General features: G+C 38.3%; 2 protein-coding genes across 2 annotated transcripts; both read left to right on the top strand.

The window, feature by feature from the left end:
• The first annotated feature begins 8,801 nt into the window (after positions 1 to 8,801).
• LOC116262790 (aspartic proteinase nepenthesin-1) lies at positions 8,802 to 11,014 on the top strand. The gene is made up of 2 exons (XM_031642289.2): positions 8,802 to 9,855; positions 10,519 to 11,014. Exons 1-2 carry the CDS (start codon positions 8,834 to 8,836, stop codon positions 10,844 to 10,846), a joined length of 1,350 nt encoding a protein of 449 aa, XP_031498149.1. The 5' UTR covers positions 8,802 to 8,833; the 3' UTR covers positions 10,847 to 11,014.
• Positions 11,015 to 19,728: 8,714 nt separating this feature from the next.
• LOC116262940 (auxin-responsive protein SAUR32-like) lies at positions 19,729 to 20,658 on the top strand. Its single transcript, XM_031642481.2, has one exon. It carries the CDS (start codon positions 19,970 to 19,972, stop codon positions 20,261 to 20,263), a length of 294 nt encoding a protein of 97 aa, XP_031498341.1. The 5' UTR covers positions 19,729 to 19,969; the 3' UTR covers positions 20,264 to 20,658.
• Positions 20,659 to 21,250: the final 592 nt, after the last annotated feature.

The raw sequence follows: 21,250 nt of genomic DNA, 5'->3' as shown, positions 1-21,250 counted from the left end.
CCTGCTGATAACATTCACAACATAAGAAATGTCATGTCGAGTGACAGATAGATATATCATCTTACCTACTAGCCGTTGGAACCTTTCTTTTTCAACTTCGGATTCATCTTTACATAGTCCAATTTTGAGGTTTGGCTCAATAGGAGTGTCTGCCGGCCGAGCATCTAATTTTTCAGTCTCTTTTAAGATATCTAATGCATACTTTCTTTGACATAGCAAGATACCTTTATGAGATTGAGCAACTTCAATGCGAAGAAAGTATTTGAGTTTTTCCAAATCCTTTATGTCAAAGGTTTTCTTCAAATAGACTTTCAGAATCTGAATGCCCTTTGCATCGTTTCCAACCACGACTATGTCATCCATGTAAATTAAGACCATAGAGATGTTCTCTCCAAGTTTTTTGACAAATAAACTATTGTCTATGTAACATTTGCGGTACCCTATTTTTTCTAATGTCTGACTCAACTTTATGTACAAAGCTCTCGGAGATTGTTTCAAGCCATATATGACTTTATTTCATTTAATATAAATTTGTTCATTGAATTTTCCTTGTAAAAATGCGTTTTTGACATTTAGTTGATGAAGATTCCAATTCAGGTTGCAAGCAATAGAGAGCAATATTCTCAATGTGTCCATATTTGCGACAGGCGCAAAAGTTTCTTCATAATCCACCTTTTTTGTCTGTGTGAACTCTTTAGCCACTAGACGAGCTTTGTATCTTTTCAAGGTGCCATCGCTTTTGTATTTTACTCTATAATGTCATTTGCACCTTACTATGTTTGTGCTCTTTGGAGGAATGACAACTTTCCAAGTGTTGTTTCGCCTTAGAGCTTCTAGTTCTTCGTTCATAGCCTTCCTCCAATTAGGATCATCTTGAGCCTCTTGAAATGACTTGGGCTCTTGAATACTATCAAGATTTCTAATAAACTTGGCGTGATAGTCAGAAATTTGATTGTATGACACATACCTGTTGATTGGGTAGGTTTCATAATCAACTAGGCGTGAAGGAGCTCGCCTTATCCTTTCTGATCTTCTGAAGGGTTGAGTTGTTTTCTACATCTTCAGTAGTTGTTGCAAGTTCATGATCATTTGTGGGGCTCTCATTCTCCACATGAGTGTCATTATTAGCTCCATGTACATCAGCCACAGTTATAAACAAGTCATCATAGTCATGCAAAGTGAGATTAGTAGACTCCCCCTGACTCTGCCTATCAAGATTGATGTTAAAGTAAGAGAGAGATTCATTGAAATGCACATCTCGGGAAATAAAAATTTTTCTAATGACAGGATTGTAGCATACGTACCCTTTGCTTTGCGAATCATAACTCACAAAAATACATTTAACAGACCGTTGACTCAACTTGTCTCTTTTTTATGGGTGTTGCCACACGTAAGCTATACAACCAAACACCCGAAGATGATCAAGCTTAGGTTGAGTTCTTAGGAGACGCTTGATAGGACTGAGGTAATTCAAAGATTTGCTTGGAGTGCTAACATAGTAAGCTGTTGAAATGACATATTTTTAATAATTTTTTTGTATATTCATTTAAAATAATAAACTTCTGGCAACTTTGAGTAAGTGTTTGTTTTTCCTTTCAGACACACCATTTTGTTGAGGTGTATCTACACAAGATGTCTCGTGTCTAATACCATGTCCACCAAGAAAAGATTTGAAATCATGATTTTTATATTCATGCTAAAACCTTTAATTTTCAATATGTATTGAGTTTCAATCGTTTTGTAAAATGTTTTAAAGTGGGAGAGCACTTCAAACTTATTTTTCATAAAATAGACCCATGTAGGCTTAGAAAAATCATCAATAAACAACATATATTAGCAAAATCCATCCATAGAATCAATAGGCGCAGGACCCCAAACATCAGAGTGTATCAAATCAAATGGCTTATGACTAATGGAATGAGATAAAGAAAATTTAGGTCTAGTCATTCTAACAAATTTGCATATTTCATACTCTCTACAATTGAAGCACAAATTAGGAAATAAATGATCTAAAATTCTAAAAGATGGATGCCCCATTCTTTGATGCCAGATATCTCCATCGTTGGCATGATTCACATTCAATGCATGATTCATGGTTCGTATTTGATAGAGTCCGTTGACAAGTTGCCCTTCACCAATCGTCTTCTGAGTTGTCCGATCCTGAAAAATAACATTAGTAGCAGAAAATACTACATTGTAATTTAACTCCTTAGTGATTTTAGCAACCAATAGAAGATTAGTAGTAAGCGTAGACATAACAAGCACCTTGCTAGTGCTACCTTTGTCAAAAAAATCTATGTTACCTAATCATTTCATAGTTATAGGGGCGCCGTTGGCAGTGGCAATAGAACCAATATCTCTAGAATGTACATACGAACTTAAGAAAGAAGATTTATTGGCCATGTGATCTGTAGCCCCTGAGTCAACTACCCATTGCAAGTCTTTACCTTCAATGTTATTAACCAAAGTAAGAGACATACTTGTTTTGTTTGTACCTTTGTCGCTTGAGGTAATTGAGATGTCGACTGTCCTTTGAACTTGAAGATCTTTTATCATTTCAGCCAATTTGTCCAATGTGATTTGGTTTTCCGATGAGGAGATGGCCTAACTCGCTTGGCTAGAGTTGTTATCCCTTTTGTCTTGACTGCGACCCATGCTTCTATAGGCTGAATTTTGCCCTTTGTCTGGATTTCCATGAAGGAACCAACAAGAGTCTCGAGAATGACAATTCCTCTTGCAATGAGTATATTTATTTTTTCTAGAGTCCTCACGTTCGAGTCTAAAGGGCCTCTCATTATTGGTGACGTGGGCATTATTGCTTGTTGCAAAGGCCATTTTGTCTTCATTATGAATCTCTTGACAACCATCGGCCAGCGTACCCATAGCCTTACGCCTAGTCTCTTCACTCATAAGCTAAGAAAAAACGGAAGCTAGAGAAGGCAGTTCATGAGCCATAAGTATTTGACTACGTAGTTGCTCATAATCATTACGCAGTCCGGTTACAATTTAAAAGATATGATCTTGTTCACGTTATCGTTTGGCCTTAGTAAGATCTATAGTCAATGGTGCATAAATATCCATTTCATCCCAAATTGCTTTAAAAGTGCCAAGGTATTCACTAATAGATGACGTTTCCTTTTTCAAACTGCCCTTCTTTTGTGCTAGTTGATACATATGGGCAATATTATACTGCTCACCGTAAAGATCTTTGGCACCTTGTTAAACTTTTTTGGTGGTTTCTAAGAATGTGAAACTGGCTGCGATCTTGGGCTCCATAGAATTTATGAGCCAAGATGCTACAATGTCGTTGGTGGACCTCCATTCATTGTATTTTGGATCATTAATGGGAGGTTTCTTGATACTACCGTCAATATAATCTAATTTGGATTTCCCACAAAGAAATTGGTAACAGCCTTAGACCAAGGCAAATAATTGAAGCTATCGAGCAACATGTGAGTAATTTTGAGATTGGGGTTACCTTGTTCATGAACGACAATCTTGTGCATCAATCCATCGCTGGTTTAAATGATGGTGGCTTCACCATTGTCATTCCTGGTTTCCCTTTCTTGTTCCATAATGACTCGCTGCTTGAAGCTCAAAGATTTTGCCTCAAATGATCTTTTTACCGCTCTGATACTATGATAAACTAAGATTTAATCAAAGAAGAAGACGATAGAGAGAAAGGGGACATCAGTTTTACGTGGTTCAACTTTACAGCCTAAATCCACGAACAAGAGAAAGCCCACGTTTTTTTTTTTTTTTTTTTTATCATTATTTTGTCAATACAATCAATCATGCCCTTATACATCAAGAAAGTATTAAGGAAGGGAGGAGAGCGTGAGGCACTTCTATAAACAATTTGATCGTTTGTTTGTGACCGTTGCCCAATTTCCTTGTTGAGGAGAGACCAATTATGCTAATTGATCTTTGGAGAACGTTGCTGTTCTAACAAGTTTACTGCCATCAACAGAAAGGCAAACAAATCTAATGTTTCATGACATCTTGCTGTCATCAAGACAAGGTTTATACAGCTTTGTGGCATAATTTAAGTTCAAGGCAATGGCTCATCTGAACTTGCATTTCAACCATTGAATCTCCTTGTCATTAAGACCCATCAATGTTAGATTTGAGACCAACAAATTTCAGCATTCAGTTCTCCTTGTCAATGTTACATGTGTATAAGAAATATTATACTTCTTAAAAGTTACACATCCTTTTAAGTGGAATCAGTTTCTTCGTTTTAGTAATGTTATATTCTTAGAAATGCATCTTCTTTAATGGTTAGAAATGATTTTTTATTGATCCCAACATCTAGGTAAGCGCTTCAGTGATCCCGGTGCAGCGTGCATGGAAATTCTTGTGCTCCGGTGATATCTAAATTTCCATTGTTTAATAAACAAAACACGTTGAAAATGACTACATCAGAAGCAGCAGGCTGATAATACCAACTTGTGGTCATATGAGAACAGAAGGTCGTAGGATCTTGACTGGCAAATTAATCCTCACCTACACACCCCAAAAAAATATTCGATGAAGCAAATTTAATTTTACTTTGTGATGTTGAAAATCTGATTGAACAGTATTCTTGGAGAAATCTTGAATGTCCTGATTCATTGTTATGAATCATGAGCCCTCGAAACTCACTATGTTGAAATATCAGATGAAAATGTCATTCATTAAGTTTTGGAGCTGCGACAGAACATGTTCAAGTTTGGGATTTTCTTTGTGCAGACTGCTGCTTAGTTATGTGAAGCAGGTGGCTTCAATGATACAAGTTCGAATCCAAGTTTTTCCTTTCTTTTTTTGTTTTTGCCTTACCCTTCAAACCTGAGCATGTTTCTGTAAAAATTTCACATTTGAATATCACATGCCTTAAAGGTTATGCTAATCAACATGGCAAGAAAACCACATTAAAAGCATTATGTGATCGGACTAACAATCTGATGAATAAATCGATGCCAACATGAGTGTAGACCATTCTTATGTCATAGCTTTCAGTACAGAAGCCTGTAAAACAGGGAAAATACCTAGTTTTTCTCTATTACCATCTAAGGAATGGTAATCATTTACATCTATGGGCCAGCACTAGATCATTTTAGTGCTAACTTTCTCTGGATCACTTCCTCTTTTAAGGGGAAGTATTAAGGATATGGTTTCTCATAAACATCGTTAACACGAAGGCCATTAAAATGCTTATGCTTGCTCAATTGGGATCGGCAACTCCATCTGTAACATGCAGGATCTAATAGCGATCGATTAGAATATCCGTTATAAATTTGTCTATGATGTTGAGCATTTCAAATCTAATAGTAAAAGTCCGAACTGCCTTTTATTTGACCATCCTAAGTTGGTTTATGATGTTAAACGTAATGAACTTAAGAAAATAATTTCAACTTAAATGGCAAATGCCCCACAACAAACGCAGGAGAGAGAGAGAGAGAGAGAGAGAGAGAGAGAGAGAGATCATATATGGGTGAGAAGAAAGAATATTTGATCCTGCCATTCGGCTGTGAAGTCTTCACTCTTCCTCCCTTTCCTCATGGTACTTAACCTGTTTTTGCTGCCCCGGATGGTGCATTTTCTACCTTTTAACTTGAATATCAGTACTCTAACTAATATTAGAGTTGCCACCACAAAAACTTGAAATAGAGACTGGCTGCTGTCTACAGTGCTTTCCCGTTTCTCCATTGCCTTGAAGACAAAAGAGAGATCACTTAGAAGTTGCAACGACATAAAATTGAATCCATCTGCCTGTTGATTTAGTGCTTCAACTGTGTTTATAACAGTATTTATGTTTAAAAAACATGAAAAAAATATAAAAAATAAAAACAAACTTTGTAAAAATATTTAAAAATAAATAAATGTTTAATCGTGTATGACACAAAGAAATTCTGCATCTATTGGCAGATGAATTGGATTGATTGTGGTCCAATTTAATTTTAACCAGCTGATCGATAATATTGCCTTGCACACAGGGGTGGAGGGAGGGGGAGGGCCACCTGGGCCATGACTTCACCCCAGTAAATTGAAAAAGAAATTTACATTAAAAGAATAAAAAAATTTATTTGTGCAATGTATTGTTTGGATTCGAATTCAGTTTGGCCCTACCCAGATCCAGAGGTTGCACTATTCGGCTCGCCCCTAAAAAAAATCTTGGCTCCGGCCCTTCTTGCACACACACATATAAGCATATTTCAAGATATTGAAATATTCACTTAGTTTTTATATTTGCAATTGAACGTTTATTGTATGATCACATAGATGATCACCCATCAAATTCTGCTACATGAAGGTCTGGTAGCTACATGCACACACACAAAAACGCAATTGCATGGGCAATTTGGCAAAAATTCTCTATAAAGATGCCAAAAATCGGTGACGAATTTGCAAATTCTTTAAGCGTGAATAGTTTGGAAGACTCTCCACATGAGGACGATCCAACAATTAAATCATTCAATCCTAGCCAAAGAAATAGGTTGAAAACAACAAATAGTCCTTCCTAACTCAGCTGTTGGGTCAACCAAATTTGATGCGATAGAGGTTAGGTGACCCTTTACTGTATATTGTCAATTTTTTCTGTTAAAAAAGGAGACTGAGTGACATTTTCCTTAAGAAAATGTTAGTCATCTAACAAGTGATTATCAGCGGACAAAAGAAGTCTTTCCTTAGAATACACTGAACTTTTCTTTATGTAGCGAGTCAGTGTAGATGCTGAGAAACAAGTAATTCATAAATCTCATGACAAGAAAGGAATGGACAAATGAATGGCAGTTGCAGGGAATCGTTTTGTCCACTTGATTGTTTTGTTTCTCTCTCTTTCTCTCTCTTTCTCTCTCTCTCTCTCTCTCTCTCTCTATATATATATATATATATATATGAAATTAGGGTTGTTCATCTGAATTAAATGGATGGTCAAGAAAAAAACTGTGTGAACTAATATTATATGATAAAAATGTTTATGACTTTTCTTTCTTTCTTAACCATCCATCATGTTGGATCAGACGGTTCAGATCAGATGGCTGAGTGACTCTCTTTTAATCACATGTGTGTGTGTGTCTGCAGGCGCATGTGCAACCTCACTCGATCGCAGTGCTTAGAGGACATTACTACGTGCAAAGCGGCCAGGTGGAGCAATTAGCTCTAGCTCAACCGGAATTTAACTTGTTTAGTTAATTCAAGTTAAAAAATAAATTCCTTGAAATTCATATACATAGCCACTATTTTCTTCAAAAGAAAGAAATATTTAATTTCTATACTCGGGTCCGCATGAGACTCAACCTTACCTGAGCCGAGTTAGAGCCTAGTAATCTTAAACGTGCCAGATCTAGCTCGACTTGAGTGGAGACGACCTGACCACAATATTGTATTGATTCACTTCGAATCAATAGAAATTTAGAATGATCGCCAGTATCATTCTTTTAAAAATGAAAATTGGAATAATTCTGGAATCAAAATTCTGGAATTATGATCTCACCCTAAAGGGTGGAACTATATATGATTCCAGAATTCTGGAATCTTTTCGTCTCCCTTTGAGACACAAGACATTGCCTTAATTTATGAATTATAGAACTTTAATTCTCTTTTCATCAAACAAGCTATTTTTAATTCTACAATCAAACTCAAAAGAAAATTGAAACTGGAAATTTCATTCTAATTCATAGTTAAAGTGGATATTTGATTATAATATTTTGATTTCAGAACCAAAATTCTAAGACATTAAACACCCCCCCTTATGGTACTCTAGCTGCCGTAAGCAGCCTTAGTTGCAGTCAGGACATGGAACCCACGTATGGATACCAGATGGGGTAAATATTGGTCTGCCCATATAAATATAATTTCTTTAATTTGAACTACAGAATTCGATAAACATCAAAAAGTCTTTTTCTTTATGAACAGTTGATATTCAGCATTTTGTTATCTTATTCGAAAGAATATCAATTCATATACGTATAGTCGTATACATGTGTAAGCGACAAGTAAAGTTAAACTTGTAAATGTAAACTTAAGTTTAATGAGACGAAAGAAACTATGTGGGTGAGGTGTCTTAAATTCCTAGCGTGTTTCTTAAGTAATAAAAATAAATTACGGGTACTTATAACAGCGAAAGATTGACAGCCAAAGTCAAATTTTCTTGTTGATCTTATAAAAGTCGCGTCGAACTAAACCATTGGTTGATGACAAAGAGAAGTGACGAACACATCTGCACGCTCATATTTCACAAACGAACGAACATTCAAATGGGATTTAAGTATCTTTCTCTTTTTCAGATCCAACTATTTTGAAGAGAAGAAGATAAGCTTATCAAAGGAAATGCAAAAAAGGAGATAAAATGGAAAAATAGGCATGTGAGAGAAGAAAAATAACAAGGGTTCCAAAATGAGAACAATTGATATATATATATATGAGCTGAAATCTTCAAGTTATCTTGAAATCTGTCCGATCACGTAGTCCGATGCATTACATTAGGTACGCGTGAATAAACACACCGTCCAATGCAATGTGCTGTGAGTTCATTCAAATCGGGATAGAGAAATCTACAAATCTTTTGTGTGTGTATATATATAAAAGGGTAAGAGGTTCCTTTCCCACGGGAAAGAGTAAGATGATTAAAGAATGGTGAAGTTGCTATATATGTGGGTAAAACTCTACACCTACCAGATTCGACTTGACACCAACAAGGCCAGCTTATTCATCAAAGTAGATTACCAAACCATCTCTCTCTCTCTCTCTCTCAATACTTTCTAATGAAGATCATGGGCATCCTTTGATTTACTTTATAAACACAAAACCATGTATTCATTTGTAAGCCGGCCATACACCCAATATCTGCAGTATGGCAACGGCAGCTAATCGATTACTCTTCCTCCTTTGCACCACCAATCTCCTCGTCCTCCTCAGCACCTCCGCCGCCGGCGCCACCACCGACCTCGACATCCGGGTCGACCTCATTCACGTCGATGCCCATCGAAATCTAACTCTCTTGGAGCGACTGCAGAGAGCCATTCATCGAGGGAGCAATCGATTCATGAGCCTGCGACAGGGCAGCACCAAAGGTATCAACGGCACCGGCATGAATCAGAGCAACATACAGAGCCCTGTCCACACCGGAAGCGGCGAGTTCTTGATGAACCTCGCCATCGGAACTCCTCCCTTGCCGTTCCTGGCCATAGTCGACACCGGCAGCGACCTCATCTGGACCCAGTGCTCCCCTTGCACCAACTGTTTCACTCAGTCCTCGCCAATTTTTGATCCCTCCAATTCCTCATCCTTCAGCAAGCTACCTTGCTCCAGCCCTCTGTGCAGTGCTCTTCCTTCGTCCACCTGCACTCCAGACTGCGCGTATCTCTACACCTATGGCGATTCCTCGACGACCCAGGGAATTCTCGGCTCGGAAACCTTCACCTTTGGCTCGGACAACAAAACCGTATCGGTTGATAAAATTGGATTTGGGTGCGGCGAGGACAACGAGGGGAACGGGTTCAAGCAAGCTGCGGGGCTAGTTGGGCTTGGACGAGGCCCGCTTTCGCTTATCTCGCAAGTGGGTTCTTCCCTGTATAAACAATTCTCTTACTGCCTGACTTCAATCGACGACGCGGACATGAAAACGAGTCGCTTGATATTTGGCTCGGCCGCTGTTCCGAAGAATCTGAACGACTCGAAAGTGGCCGTCACGACGCCGATGGTGGTGAACGACGCGCACCCATCTTTTTATTACCTCGAGCTGAAGGGGATCAGCGTCGGAGGCAAGCGTCTCCGGATTCCGAGATCGGTTTTCAGGTTGAATCCTGACGGAACCGGCGGTCTCATTATCGACTCCGGCACGACCATGACATATTTGGAAGCAGCAGCATACAGGTACAGTTCTGTAATCATTTTAAATCAGACCAGATTTCAATCAAAATACCTGGCCCTTTAGCATATCGATTAATCGAATGTTCTAATATTCAAAGTCAAATTCGAATTCGAAGATGAAACCAGAAAAGTTTATGTACCATATCCAAGTCTTATTCTTAAAGGCCACAGTCCGAATCCAACTTTTATTTTCACATCTGAATTCAACATTTGGACATGAAATTGGATCCAAATTGCATTATGACATGTTAAGAACCTAGCTGCTTTTAAGATACTGCATGGTGATTGACCAGGTTTTGCTATTTTTTCTTTTACCGATGCACAAAGAAAGTGTCTTGTTTCAGATGAACGAGATATGGAGGAATTGTCCATATGTAATATAATGATCAATACACATCTTTTTTGCATAAAAAGTGAAGCTTCTGTTAGAATAGAAGCAAACTTGATGTGGATTATTCAAGATAAGTAGATTTGTTTTTATACAAAAAAAAAAAAAGATATCACTGTACTCCTATGAAATGTTTTTCATTAGGATTCATCCCCGAACTTTGTATTTTAGTCTATACATTAAAGCTAACATTTTGGTAAGATGATAGGCTTTTAGGTTGACAATTCATCTAATCTGTTCTTAATTAGCATCTAACCCAATTGCATCGGTTGTTGCAGGCAAATGAGGAAGGCATTCATCAAGGGCATAGACTTGCCGGTTGCCGACAGCTCTGCCGTCGGGCTTGATCTTTGCTTCACATCACCCTCCACGGCGAAGACGGTAGAGGTTCCGGCTCTAACCTTCCATTTTCAGGGAGGCCATCTGGATTTACCAGGAAACAACTATTTTATTCTTGATGACAGCACTGGATTGTTTTGTTTAGCCATGATGCCTTCATCAGGGATGTCCATCTTGGGCAACATCCAACAGCAGAATTTTCACATCCTTTATGATCTTCACAAGAACATGGTCACTTTCACGCCTGCACAATGTGATCAGTTGTGAAGCCATAACATTGTTGATCTTGTAGAATCGTTCACTGTTCATGGGTCCAATGGAATGGTCTCCTTATCTTGACGTTTCACATGAAACGAGATCTAATGTAGCTTAGCTAAGAGTTCCAGATCACAAAGAGCAAAAATTGTCCTGCTATAGCAATCTTAATTTTAATCATAGTTTTTCAGACAAGCATCAGGTTAGTGTTGATTTTTACTCTTAAAAGTGTGTTTTGCATTTACAGTTTTGCAGGCTAAATTCCTGTTGCATTTACAGTTCCACAGACCAAATTACTGTAAAGTAGAAGATCTGAATGCCATGCTAGAAATAGGAAATTAATTTATAAGCAAGAAAAATATAATTACACAAACAAATCCATGATGAAACATTTGATTGGGCAAATTATTGGAAAATCACTTATCTAGTATATCTTTCATGACTTTCTACATCATGAGTGTGTATATATATATATATATGTGTGTGTGTGTGTGTGTGTGTGAAATAGATAATTGAGCATAAGATCATTGTCAAGGTGACCACATTTATAGTGTAAATAAGAAGGCAATTTGCCCTATAGGCAGTACCGGTAGAAGCGGTTTGGCTTTTAAATCTGCATAATATGCAAATATGTTTTGTCTTAACTGCAGCTTGAGAAAGGCACCTTCCCTCTTTATCTTATCTACATTTGTTTCCTAATTGGAGTATTCATATTTATTTTCTGCACTCTAAACTTTTTTCACTATAGCAAATTTTCACTCTAAACTTCACACCCAAGTCCCAAAACAGCCTGAAAATATTCCTCATGATTTTGTCAAAATACCAGAAATATTTCTCTTGCAGTCTAATTGTGTGAGGAGGAGATACATCGAAGAGTCCGAAGCTTCTCCTTCCTTATCAAATGTGCTGCTAGAATTAATGGGAAAGAAAGCTATCAGAATTAATTCGCCGATTTTCATGCTTTAGGACAACAGGAAAGTTTTGAAATTATATTTGTGCTCTAATCCATACCTGATCCGATAAAACTAATTAATTAGTTGAATTAGTAAGGCAGATCTAACCATACCTTTCAGTCCATCTCCTGATTGGCCATGTCTGTTGATGGTGGTCGTCTTCGCATATCGAAGTGTCGATCATAAGAGCGTAAATTAAATGAGTGCGGTTAGTTAGGTCTCCTACTCAAGAGTGGTTTCTCTCAATTATAAAAGAAAATTACCTGGAATGGCCGTGTAAGATAATCTTTCTTGTATCGGACTCAGCAAAAGCAGTGAACTTTACGGCTTTGTGGTGCCTTAGAACTTCGAGATGAGAGAGAGAGAGAGAGAGAGAGAGGTATCCCCAACAACTTTGATCAATGACACACCTAACGTAGGCCATATACTGATGTATGTTTTGTGGAATCTAACTTTAATTATAATTTTTTTTTTTATGAATGATGATAGAAAATATGTATGTGAGTCAATTATTTTTTTGGGTTTTAAATGTGTTAGTTTAATTGTAAAAAATTTAACAGCTCCTAGAATACTAAACATTTTGCTAGTTGGCAATCATAATTTACATTAAAATAATTTAAATCTCCAAATGTATTGAACTAGTAATCACAACATTATATTAGCAAATTGTTCTTTTACTAAACAAAATCTTCTAACAAGAATTTAAGTGTCTTAAAGAAATCATTTTTTAAGCTAAGGAGTACTATTTTAGGAATCCTCATTCATAAGAGTCCCGGGCACACAGTATAATATAAATAACCAAATAATTTTAAGGTATCTACATAAACATAAGCATAGAATTTGGTAAGCCTGGGTGTCGGGTCGGGTACCTGATGAGTACCCGACATGACTCGAACTTGGAAAAAGGCAGCGGGCTGGCTCGGGTGGACTCGACTAAGTCTAGTTCGACCCGGTAAGATTTTTTTAATATTAATATTATTTTTATTTTTATATAATTGTAATATATTATAATAATTAATTATCTTTATATATTATTTTATATTAATATATATTTTTTAAAATTTTATACAGGCTGGACCCAGGCCCGGGCTCAGGTTTTAAGTGTCTCACCAAGGTCGAGCTCATGTTTCGGGTGTCGGGCCAGCCCTAGCCCGACTCCTTTGCGGCCTGGGCAGGCCCGATACCCAGGCCTAGAATTTGGGTTGGCAAGGACAACTGCCCATACCAGCCTATATATAATTATATACTGATACATTCCTCTTTCTTTCTCTTTATATATATATATGTGTGTGTTCGTATGAACATGTGTGTCGCCGACCACTTAGACAATGAATAAAAACCAACCCACCTAAATTCATGTTGTGTATGTGTCGTGTCTAATATTTTTCTTTGTCATCTCTTCAAGTGACACCTGCTTTTGTTGCCTGGTTTCTTATGTATGAGAGAGATGAGCTTCATTGAAGCATGTATTTTTCGTTTTTATGATTATATATAATGATGAGAGTTGCCATCTAACGAGATTGATGAGTTCTGTTCCATGTACAATGACTTACTTCCTTGGCAGTAAATATTTATATATATATTTCGGGCTTGTGGGCAAGGCCGGTGGTGATGGTAATGATTATATGATAATAATGAACCATGATTTATATGATAATATTAGGTTTCTACGCATGGATGTTAATGTAGCATGATTAAAGCATTATGTTCTTTTGTGTGCGCATATGTGTGAGTGCAACAGATGCGCATATGCACCGCGGTACCATTCGAGGGACGATCATACCTCCCATGCCACTTCATAAATTTGCGAAATATGTAATAGAGATCAAGTTTTTTCATTTCCATGAGTAAACACCCTTGGTTTTATTTCCAAAAGACTAAAAATACTCTTCAAAGGAGGTAAACATTTTTGAACACCAAAGCCTTTTTTTTTCTTTGATGAGTATTTTACTTACTTTAAATAACAACTGGGCTTTTATGTTTTATCATTTAATATTCACCTTCTAGTTTTCTTAAAATCAGCGACTCAAACAATTCTAATTAAGTGTGGTGTTTGAAATGTTTACTAGCTATCAGTTTTCATATGAAAATACAAACTTATTTTTTTATCAATTTAATCTTCATCATCATCTAGTTTTCTTAAAAACAACGGCTCAAACAATTCCTATTAAGGTTGGTGTATTGAGGTCCAGTAGCTACCGGTTTTCATAGATACTTCATATACCAAACTTAACAGGAATTGTTTGAGCCATTGATTTTAAGAAAACTAGATGACATATATATATATATATCGCTTCGCGTGTGTCCACCAGTCAGCGATCTTTCTTATCGTTATCTAATGAAGAAAAAGCATTTCAGGGAACCAGTGGTTAATGAAAGATGCCTCCAACGATCAAAGACAAAGAAGGAATCACTCTGAAAATTTTGTGGGGGATCCTTAGCTGTCCGCAGGCCCGTTTTGGTTCACTCAATATGTCGAGATTCAATCCATCTATAGTGCGAGCTCCACCTTTTTCTTCTCCTTTGCCTCGCTCTCTCTTTCTTTAATCTTTCTGTTCTCGTTTGTTCTGGTTCCTGCAATGGGAGGCTCCAATAATAATCTTCAACCAGAATCACGACTTATGAAAGGGGAAAGAAAAGGTGTCTGCTCTCCGTGGAACATCATGTTGCTTCGACCAAAGACCGTGCAGCTATAATTTACTCTCTATTGTCACCCTTTTATGATCGTCATCCCCCATCAAAGCTCTAATGAAAATTGCTCCATTAGGACCAAAAGAGAGTAACTTTCTTTCTCAAAAGAATGGCTCTAATCCACCTGTCATGCAGAAGAAAAAAAAGAACAAGTGATAAAATAAGAAGAAATTTGAAAGGCTTGTCATGGACCAACAAGTGGAGCTAATGCCATGGAAGAAAATCTAAATAGTGGAGGTCATGACAGTTTTCCAGTCTTCATTTGGCTTTCCTTGGGGAAAATATGAGTGAGCACTAGAGATAAGTTAATTATTTAGATATATAGCTAAGTCACCTGGGTGCACCTTTTTTGGCTTCTCACCCCATGATGCGGGTGCGGGTGTGCCTCCCGTAGCGCACCCAAAGTGGTCAAACAAGAGTCGGTCTAATTGTGTTATTCAAGTGCATTTGTTCGTCTATGACTGAAAGTGAACTATACAAACTATCTATTCTTTAATTTGTTATATTTGAAATTTTTATTTTGAACTTTGAGGTAAAACTATAAAAGATAATAATAATAATAAATTAATAATAATAATAATAAAATACTCTCACCGCATCGCCGCACCTAAATTTTTTAAGATGTACCACGCCAGCACCCGCACCCCGCACTCAAGTAACATAGATATATAAAAGGACTTTCCCCATAGAGATCGTGTAGATGGTTTGGCCTTCAGGTCAGTTAAATCTCCATCGTCAATTTGATTCTCGTAAACTTTATTTCTTTGGGCTGCAACAGGTGGCAGAGACTACTCTATATCCAGAGTCATTTTTCAACTTAACAATGCGAACAGTCAAGATCTATTTGGATGATGTAGTTATTGGATCCAATCAATTTGGTACAATAGAAAGAATTGACATCAGTAAAACACACACACACACACAAAGCTTCAAATTAATAGTTAATAGAACTCCATTAACACTCCAGCACAGCTTTAAATTTAATAAGAAAAAAACAAAAAATCTGGTATCCTCAAACCTGGTCCAACCGACATTGATTGGATAAGTATTAGCCAACTTAGCTTTTGTCCCGACACCCAACTGGAACCAGCCCATGCTAATGCTGCCAAACTCTTCTTTTCTTATAATTAAATGACCAACAATATGTCATCCAACAACATATGAGTTTTGGTTAATTCTACATTGTGGCTCCACCATAGACGCAATAATGGTGCAAAACCTGAAGCCCCCACCCTGGTCAAACGTTCCTCCACGCCATAATTTTCGGCCTTTCCACGCACCACACATGGGATGCACGGCCAGCCCTAGCTAGCTAGAGGGCATCGCTGCTTTGTTGACCCTAACAAGGCACTGCGCTTGTGGCTCGCCGTGGCCGAGCACATGGGGTTGCGCCGGATGTGCCGAGTGGGTCCCGGTCAAATGAGACCAAGGTGCGTCTGGTGTTAAAGTCGTACTTCATATGGGATGTGATGTGACAAGTTCACGAACTCCAAATATCGTGCTCTTGGTCCCACTTCCGTCGATTTCATGAAGCCGGTCGTGTGGTGCCAAACACGGCAGCCCATCTTTCGGCTTAGTGTCAATCATTTGATAGATATGAGCCCAGGTGCATTTTCTCACATGTTTCTCTCTCTCTCTCCCTACCATAGAATGTGGGCAATGTAGTGCAGTGCCGCCCTATGCCTGGTGGCCACATTTTTCCTTCTTTCTCTTCGCTACTCTATGCTCCAGAGTGATCATTTTCTTGCTGGTGACTGCTTCATAATAAGTTCTGCTAATGCTATTCCTATTTTTCTCCTCTCTCTCTCTCTCTCTCTCTGGGTCGGATCCTTCATTGTATAAGTTTAAATTCATCTTATTTAGTTTTTCATTTGATCCTCGAGTCCAATCCAAGTGCCAAACATGAACCAATAACTAAATTAAGTTGGATTTTTAGGTACAAACACGACATTACTGTTTCATAAATTTGTTCCAAAAAAATGAGTCGGATACATAACAACGGCCCCTAAACAAAACAATTTTCTTAAGCAAAGGCTTACAACTCTAAGTGAGTGTTTCTTTCAACGAACTGTTGATCATCCCTATCTTCATACACCAAGAAGCCTATTATTTTTTTGCACTTGAATCAAATATGCTTTCCTGCAAAGCACACATGTCGGGTTCTAACAATCCGAATGCTGATTTTTTACTCGACCAGACGACACAGATCACACCTGTGTGGTTCAGTTTGATCACCAACAACTCACCACCACGAAATCCAAGAGACGATCACGAAGAGACCATCAATTCTTATTTGCCCTTTCCGCCATTTTCTTGCATCCGTCGCAGTGGACCACTGAAAGATCCGATGCTGCATATTCCACACCTTTGTTTGTGTGTGTGCGTGGACGGCCGCATGCCGGTGCCGACCGAAGAAGAAGCAAAGGCAGGGAAGAGCCACGCTTGGGCGGCGCAGAAGCGGAACAACCCCACCACCACCGCCGCCGGCGACGACGACTAGCAAAAGATGGATTGGACAAAGAGGAATAACTATCAGATTAGTATTGCTACTGCCTTTTAAGAGAAAAGATATATAAAATGAATAACTGCACTCCATATCCAACACAGAATCTGGCAAAGATAGCACGCCATTAAAAGTTCACGAATATGCACGCCACTGGACCGAACATTCCAATCCCATCTCACATTTGTTACGTCTTCCAACACAGAATTTGGCATATACATATTTATATATATAGTTGGTAGCTGAGGAAGTATCAGGTCTCTTTGAGTTGTCTGCAGAAGATCAGGGCTCATCTAGTTATCGAAGAGATTGTTTTCTAACATTAGTTGAGATGAAGATAGCTCAAAAATCATTTGTATAGACAGTTTGTGCCAGCCTTTTAAATAAACATGAAATTGAGTCCGATGAACAATGAATCAAGACTTGGAGATGGTACAACGGCATCTGCTTTCTTCTCCCTTAAAAACGATTAATGGTGATTTTTTTCTTGCACGAACGGTGTTCTTTAGTTGTGTGTGATTATCACAAAAACTCTATTTCCGATGTCCACACATTTTGAAAGTCGGTTCTTAATATATCATAATTTAGTTTAGATTCAGTCTAAAAGTCAGATAAGGATGTGAAATGTCAAAAACAGATTAAAATCAAATTCAAATATGGTATTTATAGACACCTTATTATTCGTAGTCAAATCCGTGAACATCCAAAGAAACAGATAAGCTAATAATACATAACCCGATTCAATTTCGAGAATCTGTTAACATCCCTAACTTGAGCTCACAAACTGTTTTAAAAAGTAAAAATTTACCTTACGCATTCAAGAACAATTCTATATAAAGATTCCGACAAGGTAACACTTGGCTGAACTAAGGATTTTAGGTGTGGTTTCCTCGAGTAAAATAAACAAAAGAAAGGGTGACATTCTCCCGGCAGAGAATCATCGTGTTCATCATAATTGAAAGCTTTTTAGATTCAAAAGCCGAAAGAGTCAAATATAATAAGAACTACGTAGCAGGTACTATAGGTTAAACCAGCAGGGGCCAGGTCTCGTGTTCCAAGAGTGGCAGCCATTGTCGATCGGGCAGCCATTTTTTGTCGCCACAGCAACGATTGCTGCCAACTAACGCTCGCAATCTTCCAAAGTTAAAGAGAATGTCATGTGGAGGAGAGAATGTCCGAAGCAGTTGCCCCCATGTGCCTAACTCATCCCCACTGCTACGTGGAGGCAGCAAGCCCCTCGCAGCATTTCTGGATAATTTGTCGTCTCCATGAGTGGGGTACTGCGAACCAAGCATGAGTCCATCCTCACGACTCAAACATGTCTGCACATCCACCTGCTTCCGTACGCCATCCAGCTCTAAAGGTCGGACGCCACCAGCGTCCGCATACAACCATCTTAAATAATTAAAAGTGAACTGGATTAGAGCTGTAATGATATATATATATATATATATATATATATTGCAGTATGATGATGTGGTTGATGATAAAAATGCAAGTTACTTGTAGGTTTTATTGGTGCTAACTATCTCTATCATAGGTAGATTATTGGTATCTTTTATAAAAGAGATATGGGTGCTTTTCTAAGTAGACGTACCATTGAAGATATGGCGCGTGTCTCTCTTTTCTGACTCCGACTTCCATGATCGCGTGCGGGACTAATAAACTAGTCCGCATGTTTTGCTGATTGCCTTGTGGCTTCTGTACAAAAGGGTATGTGTCACACAGTTCGTTGCTGTCTGACTCCAATCCCACAGCACTGCATCAACAGTAAATGAACCTTTGTATGCGTTTTATATATATATATGTATTATATGCACAACCTATGGAGCCGAACTCAAGGGCTATCCCGAAACAACTTTCGAAAGGGAAAAGTAACATTTGGGTCATTTTGTTAATGTTTGTGATCATTTTTCAAGAAGTTGAGACCAACAACATGGTTTTCTGGCCATTTAGTTTTCAACTACCGTCATAGTGGGTACTTTTGTTTTGCTAAACGATATTTGAAACAGTATGCGAACGTTTTAATGTGTTTGTAGATACTGTCTGAACAAAAAATATGTCTTAGTTCAGGTTATTTTTAAGAAAAATATTGATTTTCCTACTATTGTTTGATGTCATAAGAGCCATCCATTTTTTTATTATTATAGGAGATGGTTTTCATCAAGACATCTTTAAGATCATAGCTATATGTTAGATTATATAAACAATTTTTTACCAACAGATTTTGAGTTGTCTCGTTTTTGTACCTGACCTAGTGGTTTGGGATATTTCATATATATATATACACGAAGACAAGTAGCTACTAAACTTTCATATGCCAAACTTGTTGTGGATCAATGATTTAAAAAAATTAAGATGGTAGACCTGACCTAGTGGTTTGGGATATTTTATACATAGGAAGATCAGTAGCTACTAAACTTTCATATGCCAAACTTAATGTGGATCAATGATTTAAAAAAATTAAGATGGTGGAGATTAAGTTGAAAAAAATAAAAACATAATTGTAGTTTCAAAAAACTACAATACCCCTCAAATTAAAAGATTTCGATTAAGAAAACTATTTTGTATTGTTATTCGAGGGATATTTGTACCAACTTAAATTTCATAATAACATCTCCTTAAATCACTGAATGGTTCAAATAATTTCCATGAAATCTGTCGCACGAGGATGTACATGCGCACACACATGAATTATTCCAGGTACATTAATATATGAAGGGCCCCGCAGTACATTTTGAAAAGATGCGGTCTTCTTACTCATACCAATAACTGCTACAACGTACTCCAATGAGGAAGAGAGAGAAGGGGAGAGATTCTTCTTCTTCCTCCTCCAGTACAAACGTACAGAAAGACCAAGAAAGACCACCAGCACAGCAGTGGCCCCGTCCCCACCCTATAAATAATTAACTCACCTTCTTCTCCAACACCAACTGCATTAGCACTACCAAATTCCTCCTTCCTTTTCTCACTATTTATTTCCCGAGAATGGGGAGGTACATCGCACTCCCCTCCATGGACTTCGACAGGAGATCATCGAAGCAGAGCAAGGCCGTCCCCAAGGGCTGCTTGGCCGTCAAGGTCGGCCTCGAAGAGGAAGGTCAGCGCCGCTTCGTCATTCCCATCACTTACCTCTCCGATCCCCGGTTCCGGCGGCTCCTGGAGGAGGCGCAAGAGGTCTACGGCTTCCGCACCCCCGGCCCCCTGCGGATCCCCTGCTCCGTCGACGACTTCCTCCACCTGAAATGGCTCATGGAGCGCGAGCACAGCCACTCTTGTTAGGTTCATCAGGGAGATGATCGTCCTGCCCAAAGCAATTGGCGGATCCAAAGAATGGTGGCCTTTGCTTTGGCTTTGTGATATATTTGAGTTAGGACCCAAGACACAGTTTTTGAGTTGTGTCACCCCGCCACACCACCTCTGGACTAGAACTTCCGGGTCGGTGTTGATCGATTACAGAGTCTGCAACTTCTTATGTCATTTTTCCGGGTTGACAACAGCCATTACCAACCAGCAGCACTGTAACTTCACCTGGAATAATCAAAAGCTTTATATTTTCCATGGCCAATGAGTTTGGATGCCATGAATTTCTTTCAACTTATTTGCCTTGTGCCGACTGCTGGTTTCCATGTTCCTCTTTTATATGTGTTTCTATATCTCAACTGATGTGGACTTCTTCTGTTCACCTAAAAAGACGAGTTTCAAACTGAACACGGTACTCCTTTTCTGTTGATCACAAACTATGGGCGATCTTGTATTAGTGTAAGCTGATACCAATCCATCTCACTGAATTATCATCATTGGCATTGCATAGCAGAAAGTGAAGCCAGCATAGAATAGTTTACTCTGTATAGGGGCTTGAAACTGTCACTGTTCTTCTGCTAGTGCCACCATGTGATACTTGTCCTTGCGTTTTTTTTTTTTCTTGTTTTCAGAATTTTCCATTTCATCGTTTCGCGTGGGAGCACAGATTTCTTGATTTTGCTGTTGCTGCTGACAGCTATGACGTTGGAGTTTTAGAATTTGGTTGTGTTTTGCGTGATCCCAAACGCAAGATTTCTTCTCAGGAATACGACTTTTCTAAAGTTAGGCAGTGATGGCTGAAATCTAAAGGGAATATTATCTTTTAGAAGAGTGTGTTTCACGGCCTTCTTTTGGTCGAGTGGCCCTCCCTCCTTTTAGCAAATGAGGATTTACGTTCCTTGATGAACTTGATTTGCTTTGCATGTTACTAGAATATTTTCGAAAGTGTGGGCCTTTTCTTTTTTT

The sequence above is a fragment of the Nymphaea colorata genome, chromosome 10 (assembly GCF_008831285.2).
Source record: "Nymphaea colorata isolate Beijing-Zhang1983 chromosome 10, ASM883128v2, whole genome shotgun sequence".
NCBI lineage: Eukaryota > Viridiplantae > Streptophyta > Magnoliopsida > Nymphaeales > Nymphaeaceae > Nymphaea > Nymphaea colorata.
Note: the sequence above shows the minus strand (reverse complement) of the source record. Positions and strands in the feature narration are given on the sequence as shown.